A 10,924-nucleotide genomic window follows, 5' to 3' on the forward strand; every position below is an offset into this window, starting at 1 on the left:
AACATATCTCATCCCCAGCTTCATTTGAACTTATAAACAAAGCATGTGTTCTACCAGACCGTCTCATTAAAGCCTTGTCTTTCAGCGCTGCAGAATGAATGAGGATACTGGCTCAGATTACCTCCTGCCCTGGCAGCTGTCTGAGGTTGCTGATGGTGGGGGCATTGGGGTTGTGGAGGAGAGCAAGCATGATAACCTTGCTAAAGGAGACTTTGTAACTTCCTTCAATTGGCCCTGGCAGACAGTGGCAATTCTAGATGGAAGCTTGCTACAAAAGGTAATATGAACGCTAAAGCCCAGACTGTCACTATTTTCTTTTCCTAAACATTTTTTTTTTAAATAGTGCCTAATGATACTATTTCTTAGTCAAAAACAAGCCAACATTATTGGAGCAACCAGTTCTCAGAAGGCAGATCAACTGACAGGTGGCAAAATCTGTGTCAATTTCTCTCTTTTCTTGAAAAAGAAAAATGTACATGCTTTTCTTGGTTTACCAGACATGCCAGTCATATCAATTGTTGGATATTTAATAACTTGCCCTGAAGGTGCTTCTGTTAATTAATTCTGTTAAATATTCTAATTCTAGTAGATCTCCTGGTCCATTAGAGTGTAATCATAAGAAATAAAAGGCTTTAGATATATTTAATTCAATTTATTTCACTAACATATGCTAGTGAAAGTTTTTACTCGAGATTTTACATCCACAGAAGAAAGGGTATTCAGTATTAAACTGAAAGTGGAGACATAACAGTGCATTAGTGATATTCTGTTGATCATTCTCATATAACATGGAAAATTATTGTAGTTTAAGAATGTATACTTGCTAATAAACTCCTTCCTTTAGGACCCTTTGTCACTGATCTGCAATCACAATATTTGATAAAATGGTGCTATTTTATCCTTTATGCCAACATAGGGATAGTTCACCATTGCTAGAAATTTATCTCCCAACTGCTTTTTGACACTTTCATAATTTAAGTTTTTGTGAGTGACTTTGTTTAAAAACTATGGAAATACAATCTTTGTTTCTTTTTGTGTAAAGGTGTTATCAGGGTAGAGCAAATTTATAGATAGCTTGTCCCTACCAGTTGTACTTTGCCTGGTAAATATCCCGAGTTAGTCGTCTACCTCAGGCAATCAAACAGCAAACAGCAAAACCTCGCCTTATAAAACAATTAACACCACCGTGCATTTCTGTTTTGTAGCTTGTTCCACAACTTGTAAATGGACGCCTTTCTTACTTTCTCGGTGCAGCTGGCATCACAGGACTGACGGCGCTGTTGGGTATAAAGGAGAAAGGGCACGTGACTGTGGGTGCAAATCAGACAATGGTGGTGAGTGGAGCAGCTGGTGCCTGCGGCTCTTTGGCCGGTCAGGTAAGTAGGCTTAAGACATGCAAGCATACTCTGTTACCAAGTTTATCTTCTGAAACATGCTGGTTAGTAAACGTATGGATAAAATCATTGTAAACGTGAGCAGGTATAACTCCATGGGAAGGGCCAGTTTCACAGATTGGGCTCACACTGTCACTGAGAAAGATTTTAGGTGTGAAACAAGTTTCATGAAACTGGGATAGGAGAAAGAGTGATTACTTGACACTAGCATAAATAAAGTAGATGGTATAAATACACATACTTACTATATATTCAACAGTAGTCTGCCATTTGAACATAGTCTTTGAGTTAACTGGCGACTTTTTTTTCTACATTAGCAAATAGTGAGTGAAAAACTGTAGTAAACTCTTCTTCATGTTGTGTTCCATGACATCCTTTGTGTTTTGATATTTACAGCCCTTTTATCCTCTACAGCTTTGCAGAACCTGTTGTGGTGTATTTTTGTGTGTGTGTATGTGCATATCTACAAATACATATGTATACATGCACATACATATACAAACACAAACACAAACGATATTAACCAAGCTTAAGACTTACTAATAAAGAGGAGCTATGAAGAAACAGTGCATAAGTAAATCTATGAAGAATGCATTTTAAATCAATTATTGCCCAATCTTTTTGGCCTTTCATTAGCTATGTTACAGTACTTGGCAGGTGGTGATTTTATACTGTATTTGGCTCTCCAGTAGTGCCAGTCGTTGGTGACTCCACAGCTTAAAGCTCCTGCAGTCACTGACTTTGTAAAGATGGCAGATTTCGATTGTACCTGCCCATTCTCTAGAGGCATTTGTGTCACATGATATCGGGGGCGTGCGATGAACTTTGTTGCCTGGGGTTTAGTGGGATGAGGATAATTGTAACACCCCCTAAGGCTCTCTTCCTCCCACTGGTACTTTTATGCAGATGAATGATCTAACTTCTCTTCATTGTTTGTGGGTTTTGGGGGGGTTTGGGGTTTTTTTAGTTTTTATTTTGTTTTTTGTTTTTTTTTTTTTAACTGTGCACCTGCAGATTGGCCGTCTGGAGGGCTGCTCTAGAGTAGTGGGGATCGCTGGCACAGATGAAAAGTGCTCCATTTTGGTCCAGGAAATGGGATTTGATGCTGCTATCAATTACAAGAAGGGGGATGTGGCAGAGCAGCTACGTGAACTCTGCCCAGGCGGTGTGGATGTTTACTTTGACAATGTTGGTGGAGACATCAGCGATACAGTTATAAGTCAGGTGATTATACCAGCTGTCAGGTATATTCTAGTTATTCTTCAATGCCTGCCTGCCCAGCTTTGAATTAATTCATACCGGACACCAGCCTGCAATTCAGCAGAGTAGGCTTTCCACTTCATTGATCTAATCCAGGTGCTGATCCTGGTCTTGAGGAAAAATGAGATATTTGAAATCAGTGTTTGTCATTTGGACTAGCCTGGCAGCATAGTAACAGAAACACAATTTCTGCTTCTGGTCTCTCGCTTCTTTGGCCAGGAGACTTGGTAATATTCTAAAATCCTTGTCTGTCACTGTAGTAATCTTGTGGTTTGTCAGTTTTGATTTTCTGGCTTCACAAAAGACCAGTTCTGCTGGGCGTCGGTAAAGACTTTTGACCAGCCCTCCTCATTGTTAACAGGAAACTACTCTGTCTCATGGCAGGGAGGCTTTGGTGGCAATGCCGTCTTTGGGAGCCCTAAATCACAGCTGTATCCAACAGCTGTATCAAACTTCTTTGTCCTATTAGCCCTCTCCTCCTGACAAAAAGGGCCTGCAGTAAGATAACAATTTCTTATATTCCTTGTATTTAATGCCTTTTTAAATTACACATAGGCTGTATAGCATTTATTCTTCCACTATTGCCCTGTATTTATCTATTTGAATGTTGTTATAGGTTGAATGGGACCGCCTGCAATTCTCCCTCTCTTTTCTAGGAAATGTGGCTCTAAATAAGGATATCCATGTGAAAATTTCACAATATAATCTATTGCATCTCTGGCAAATTTAGTTTCTGAGACCAAGGAATGTAATTTTTCTTACTTTGTGCTGTCCCAAACAGATGAATCAGAACAGCCATATCATCCTGTGTGGACAGATTTCTCAGTATAACAAAGATGTGCCTTATCCTCCTCCGCTGCCTCCTGACACAGAAAAAATACAGAAAGAAAGGAATATCACAAGGTATGTTTCTCCTTCAGAACTTGTGACCGAGGTCCAGGTAGATTGTGCATGTGATGTTGTGACTCTGATGTTTGGAAGGTTGTAGATCCACAATTGGCATGTGTAATGGGAACAGAATGTTGCATACTGAAAAAGGAAACTATAATCACAATGTCAGTAAATCCTTTCTCTTATATTTGTCTGTATCAGCATAAAAAATGGGAATGGATGTTGTTACATGTTAACATATTTGTCTGTTGTTATGCTTTGTTTGTGGTTGCTTGATTTAGTCCTGGAGTCTCTGACAGATTATTCAGTACGAGGGAGGTGTTGCTATGGTTCTGTTCTCAGATGTTTTGCAGAGTGCCTTCTCTCCAAGTGTAGGAGTTCAGGCAGAGAGAAAATCAAATATTTTTAAAGTAAGGATGCAGCTGATGCAGTGATTGTATTGACATTACATTTTTAATATTTGGGGTTTTATTAGATAATGTGACTGTAGGTGTGACAGATGTATACAGGTAAAACATTGATTTTTGTTATGACTCTGGGAATTGCTGAATCTCTTGTCAGGATTCAGGTGGAGCTAAGGCAGACATTAGGAGCACAATGTCTTAGGAGATTTTTTGTTCACTATATTGCAGAAGGTTGGGGAGACTTTTGGTTTCTGTGCAAATGGATTGACCTCTTCTAATTAAAATTCTTTTCTTATCCCCGTAACTGTTGTCTGCACTTTTAAAAAATGGATAAAAATACCAAAATACACCATGCATAGTAGAAAGCAGTGGAGAATTTAGTCAGTATGTTGCTACAAGTAATTATAATTTTTGATGGTCATTGCAGTTTCCCTTGATTGCTATAGATGGCTGTGACAGCAGGATATGCAAAGTTTTGTGGAGCCTGAAAATTAATTTGTACTTCCCATCTAGTTGCAGGTCCATTAATTATTTTCCCTACAACAACAAGAAAAACTAAAAAAGAGTAGAAATTCACTCACATTTTATGGACATTTGCTTATTCTGGTGATACTACTTGATTTTTATTACTCTTCTCTCTGATACTTGAACAGAATTACTCGTCTAAAACTGATGTTACTGTCAAGCTCCCACTGCAGGGAACTGTCTCAACAAGCTGGCAAAGCTCTGAGCTATGTCTCATTGTAATTAGTATTCATAACCCTTGAGTTTCAATAATGCTGTTTCCTGAAAAGATTTGTAAAGATTTCAAAATACGCTTACCAATGTTTCTTAAATCAAGGCTCATTCTTTCCCTTCACAGGGAAAGATTCTTAGTGTTGAACTATATGGACAAGCAAGAAGCTAGTGTATTACAGCTCTGTCAGTGGATCCAAGAGGGTAAACTGAAGGTAAGAACTTTTATATTTAATATATGGCCTTCAATACTATCTCCTCAGATCATACTCTGACTACAAGAAGTCCAATTTCTTTGTCCCTGGCTTTCTTACCATGCCTCAGAATTGAAGAGATTTTCTTAAAAATGTGTAAGTGTAATTGAAAGCTTATTAGGTAGCACTGTTTTAGTAGGTGCCTGCTGGGGATGGTGTGACTGTAGTATGGCAGACTTTTCTAATTACATGCTGCTGCTGTCTGTGTTCTTTCTTTCAGCATAGGGTGCAAGGGCTTTTTTACTTAGGGGATCAGACCTTCAGAAAGATGTACTTTCAAATACCTGATTAGTTAGTGTCCTGAGTGCTTTTGGGGATCTTGTCTAAAATTTTGTTTCAAGCTTTATAATTTATTATTTTGTGATGGATAGATGCTTTATCCATCCCTTCTTGGTGAGGTTTGTCTAAATTAGTGTTTGATTCTTCAGGTGATGAGTAAATTTTCCTGGGAAAATCCTGATATGTGAAATTTCGGCAGGGGCTGGGATGTCCCTGTTCTGACTGACGAATTAAATTGCCTACACGTTTATCAGAAAGGATTCATTACTCTCTTGATGAAAGAATCTGGCCCGAACAGAGCACTGTCCATTGCAGCAAGAGAATTCTTCAGATTTTGGTAGTTTCTGTGGCAGTTTCATGGCGTGTGTCTAAGAAATGTTAATCTTGTTTGAAGAAAGCTAAACAGACTTGTTTGCATTGACAGGTCAGAGAGACCGTGGTAGAAGGCTTAGCAAACATTGGGGGTAAGATTTTTACACCATTTTCTAAGAATACAATGACAGTAGAGGTTAACCACCTCTTGTTTCATTTACCAATTCAAATTTTTGTATTTTATCTAAACCATGATTTTTATGTTATAATAAAATATATGTTTTTCACAAGGTGTTAAAATGTTCTGTGACAAGATTATTTTATGTTAAAAAAAATCACTGAATATAAAGTTTGAGACTTTTTTTTTTGTTTGCCTGTTGGGGTGGAATTAATTGTTAAACTGCTACCTTAGCAGCTGATGATAGTCATCTGATCTTATGGATTTAAGGTGCTGCCCATTTCTTAGAACTTGTGTGTAAGAAAATGGTATTTTGGAAACCTTGAACTTATACTTTAAAAAAAACAGTATCTAACAGTGCTTGTTGTTGGATTTGCTATCAAAAAATACATTGAAAAGTACACACAAGAAAGGGGAAAGCATATTAGAGATTGCTAAAGAAAGTAAAACTTAATTTCTTTTAAAGGAACAAAATAGCCTGTAGCCTATTCAAAAAATCTGTAACAAAGAAAATATAGAAATGAAGAAGGTCTTGTGACTCCAGTGAGACAAAGCTAGAGAGCCAGTTGATTCAAGATATGCTGTAAGAATGCTTCCCTCTCAAGTAACAGGGAAGAGTGCCATTTAGTCCATTTAGTCTTTAGTCCCACAAGACTGGAAACCAGTAGAATTAAGCGATAGCCAAATCTTACAGATTTAAATTTATTCTAGTCATTGCTACTTACTGGTATACATATGTATTTTGAAGGAATTTGATAAAATATATGAGCCATCTTTCATACTTTGTTTACTCAAAGATTTTTTTCTTTTCCACCAGCTTTTTGCATTTATTTTACTATATAGAGTATTTATAAACCTTTTCTTTTTGCAAAGGTTCTCTCTCCTTTTTGGGGAACTGTTTAATATATTTGCTTCTACCTTTTTTTTTTCTTTTTTAAAAGTTACTTGGCACATTTTGCTTGGCACTAACTTATTTCATTATTTCTCTTGAAGCTGCTTTCCAGTCCATGATGAATGGAGGCAATATTGGAAAACAGATCGTCTCAGTTTCTAAGTAAAAGTCATTGCTTCGGGAAAAATAATTGGATTCTATCTCTAACAGTGAGCAAGTTTTTACTTAAACTAATTTCCATTTTCTTAAGTAAACCATTAAGTTGTTCTGTATGTACTGAAAGCAGAGACTCTGGGATGCTAATAAACTAAATAGAACTGGAAACAGGAATGCAATCATGTATACTAGAAACAAGTAATACGTTCTTTGACATGATTTTGACAGTTCCCAGCTAGCACACTTGCAAATATTTCATGGGTACGGTTTGAAAGTTAGAACATCACAGGAACCATTTCCAATAAGCAGTTTGTATGCAGCCACCTGGTTTTGGTCGTTAGAAGAATTTACTAGCGTAGATGTGCACCATTCCCATGCTAGTCTGTCTCAATGCCCAGGAACTTCTCTAGGAATTTTTAATTTATTAGTGTAAGTTTGCCCTGACAGTCCAGTCAATCTGGTTAATCGTTTTAGAATGTAACTGTTCTCATTTTTACCGATAATTGCAATGAAAAAATCCATTTCTGGAATTCAAGGTCTCTAATAACAAAGGTATTTCCATTTTGCCATCTGGAACAAATTTCCACTGTCCATTTCTCTGTATTGTATTTTCAGAGCACTTGAAACCTAATTAATTTACAATTCCATCTGCATGCAACCTGAGACTTTCATCAGCGATAGGTTCAGGTGTAGGGTAAGCCTTATTTACTCTTCTCAATTTTTGCATTCCGGACTGAAGTTAAGTTTTCTTTTTAGAATTCCTTTTCTAAAATCTACTCATTTTTATGATAATCTCCCTGCTTTCACTAGTTTTTCTGGTTTTTACACCTCTTCAGGGTGACAGAATCGCAAAACATGCTGCCTGATGGCAGAAGGTAACTTTGCAGACTATTGACCTTCTGTTCCCTCGGTAACTTATCTTGGCTCAGAATTTTTGGTCTAACAAGGCTCTTTGACCATCTACATGGGGAAACTTGAAAAAATGAGTCACCATTTCCAAGTTTTACTAGCATAACCCCAAACCAAATGAGACCGATGAGATTAAGTATGTGTCTTCAAAAGCAAGGAACAGAAAAGGGAACAGATAATTATCTTAAAGACATTAGAATTCCAGTACTATGAACATTTAGAGAGATTAAAACACATTTATTTTGAGAATAGGATTGTTCATGACACATACTGACTTACAGGCATTTGGTTTTGGTTTTAATTTGTTTGCCTTTAAGACAAGTGATTCCAAACAGCAGGGTCAGTTGAACTGTCCAGAGAATGGATTATCTAGATCTGCGTGAGTCACTACCTAGGCTCAAACTAAATGGAATCCAAGGACTAGGAAAGAAACGCTATGCAAGAAATTTGGCGTTAGAAATCATTTTGTGTGCTGTATAAAGTAAGAAAAACGAGTATCTAAATTGCCTGATATGGTTGTGAGCAATATGAAAAACAGTACTTTCATTTCCTAGTGCTGAAAGTGGCCCTGAAAGAGGGAAGCATGCAGTGACAGATGCCATAAACTTTGAGGGAGAAAAAGACACCTGCAGTATAGCATTAGGTGATCTAAAATCTTCCAGGATACATTTTTCCACTACAAAACTAGCGACTGGTTCACTTTCAGCTAGACTGTGAATCCAACATCCAGCGTAACTAACTCAAGCAGCACTAGTAACAGTGTCACACTGGGACAGAAGCCAAAATTTTTATGCAGTAAAATCAGTGTGATCATAGTTGGCAAATAAAGACAGAAAGCAACAGGTGAGTGAAATTCTGTGAATTCCTCCATATTGACTGTTTATAGATGGTAACTCACTTGTGAAAGTTAAGCAATGCAGGCGCGTAAGGCTTGATAATTCACAGGTATATTAAAATGAGAGGCAGGAGGGAATGCCATGATCCTGAGCACTATCTCTAGCCTTGCATTCCTGTCATGCTGGCTGGATTTAATGGGGAGGGACCTGATGGGAAATACAGCCTTTCCAAACAGCAGCTCTAATGAGCGTCCTGATGTGTGGACTGTCCCCTTGCCTTTCTTGCTTCCCTCCTACTTGCTCCCACATTCCTGTGCCTGGTAGGAATATTCAGATTGAAACGAATATTCAGATTAAAACAGTATCGCCATCACCCTATATGTTGTTACCCACTGCATGTATTCTGCATTTAACTTCTGCCAGGCAGCAGATTAGCCTTAATACACTAACACACATAATCTTTCTGAATAAACACCCTCATCCTCACAGTTCATTCCTAAAGCAAATATCTAAATGCAAAAGAAAACAGCCCACTCAACATACATGGCCAACCATTAACACTCCACATCCTTGCAGCAAAGCTGGTCTTAACCTGAGACTCCGTTGCTACTGCTCCTGAAAATTGTTATCGATGCAAGAGTGTTTTTACAAAGGAGAGTGTTTGTATTACTGTTGCTGCTGAGTTGAAATAGTATCAGTTTTAATTAGGAACAGAAAGTCCTCCATGGAATTTGGGGTTTTTTTACATGTGCCTAATAGTACATAAACATATTTGGTGCTTTTTTGGGGCACAGTGTCACCACAATGTTTTCGTATTTTCTTCCATGCTTGAAGACTAACATCTTGCTACATGCAAGTTTCATCATCCTGTAAGTTCCATTTCCCTATACTGGGCTTCCTCAATCTATCAATTTTGTTTCAGTTTCAACAGCCTGTTTTGAGAAAAATGCCTTTTATTCTTAAAACTGAGGACTCTTCTTCTGCTTTAATTCCAGCCTGCTTGGAACGAAGTCTATCATAGGGCAGTATCTAAAGCGAGCTAATTAAATACCTGTATATTTCAAAAGAGACTGCAACTATGAACTGTGGGGAGTTTGTGCTGTATTGAACATAAGAGAGCAATCGTAACAATAATCATGTTAAAATGTTGTTTTCCTTTCGTATGTTATAGGTGAAGGCCTCAGTCTGACATATTTATGTTTCCAGAGTTACACTCTCTTGTCCAAAGTACAAATTCTGTACTTTTGAACAGTGTTTGTTGCAGAGCTGCTCCAGAGCGAGCTCGTCTCTGGCACTGTGAGTTGACATACCTTCCAGGAATAAGAGTCCTCTAGGAAGTTGTTTTTCACAACTGAAACAAAATATGATAAAATTATAAAATTCCCAGCACTATTATTTTGACAGCAATCGCTTAGTAATCCACGCAAGTCATAATCCTATTAAGAGCTGATGATGTGAGGGGTGACCCAGGGTGATATCATGCTGAGATGCTGGTTCTTTACTGGAATAAAGGCAGCTTGATTGCAGCAGCATTCCTGTCATAGGTAAGCTATGGAGGGCAATATTACAGGGTCTGTCAGCATTAGTCAAATGGCTTTAGGGAAAAAAGAAAAATAAAGATGGGGACAGTCAAAGTAAACCTCAACCTGGTACCCTCAATGTTTAGGATTCTCATAGAAGCATTTCTTTACTTGTGAATCCTGGCTCATGTTACCTCTTAAGAATAAATAAAAATCAAAAGGAGAAAATGCTTTGAATGAAGTACCCACAGTTGTAAAAAAATATGAATACATGTTTTTTCCCCTTAATTTCTTAATTATTGTAATAGGATGAGTCTTGACCAATCATATATTTTGCACTATAGGAGAGGTCTCATTTAACAAAGAGTGACAAATAACTGGTAACAGTGATAGTTGATAAGATCTTAAGCAAGGCCAAGCATGAATTCAGAGTAGGAGTTTGGTGACCACAATAAGGTACTAGAAGTTCAGCTATACAATCTCTATAAATAAGCATTTCTTGTTGCAACAGGTAATAAAACTCAAACAGCATTGGGCAGACAGACCCTTTTTATTTTTTTTTTTATTTGAGTCAATCTTCTGCTTGTTTGTATTTGGTAAAGTTTTATGCACTCCCATTTCCATCCCTTCTCCCTTTGCACCTTGAAGAGTTGCTGTTGGCTGTCCTGTATTTCATTCCTTTCTGCTTTCTTACCCACCATTTTTTCCCCCTTTCCCTTAACTTTTTTTTTATTTCATCATGTTTCTTGTCCTCCTTGTTGGCTCCTTCCTTGATAATCTGACAAGCATGCTTTTTTTCATAGCAGCACCTATTAGTGGTTTAGTGCTAGGCCATATAGTTTAGTGTCAGGTTTTCATGGAAAATGTCAGTGATACCATGAAAAGAGCTTGCCAGCCCAGGCAT

General features: G+C 37.7%; 1 protein-coding gene across 9 annotated transcripts in view; it reads left to right on the forward strand.

The window, feature by feature from the left end:
- PTGR2 (prostaglandin reductase 2) overlaps positions 1-10,924 on the forward strand; it is a 37,584-nt gene that overhangs the window by 10,146 nt on the left and 16,514 nt on the right. For 3 of the 9 annotated variants that reach the window (XM_075754366.1, XM_075754367.1, XM_075754363.1), the window contains exons 4-10: positions 86-277; positions 1,206-1,376; positions 2,409-2,618; positions 3,436-3,557; positions 4,812-4,899; positions 5,642-5,681; positions 6,701-6,923. In XM_075754366.1, coding sequence (XP_075610481.1) covers positions 86-277; positions 1,206-1,376; positions 2,409-2,618; positions 3,436-3,557; positions 4,812-4,899; positions 5,642-5,681; positions 6,701-6,765 — 888 coding nt within the window. In that variant the 3' untranslated portion in view covers positions 6,766-6,923. Of the gene's footprint in view, positions 1-85; positions 278-1,205; positions 1,377-2,408; positions 2,619-3,435; positions 3,558-4,811; positions 4,900-5,641; positions 5,682-6,700; positions 6,924-10,924 lie in introns of those variants that run through there. The other 6 variants (XM_075754365.1, XM_075754364.1, XM_075754371.1 and 3 more) reach the window with 4 other exon arrangements.

Source organism: Balearica regulorum, chromosome 5, assembly GCF_011004875.1.
Source record: "Balearica regulorum gibbericeps isolate bBalReg1 chromosome 5, bBalReg1.pri, whole genome shotgun sequence".
Classification (NCBI taxonomy): Eukaryota; Metazoa; Chordata; class Aves; order Gruiformes; family Gruidae; genus Balearica; species Balearica regulorum.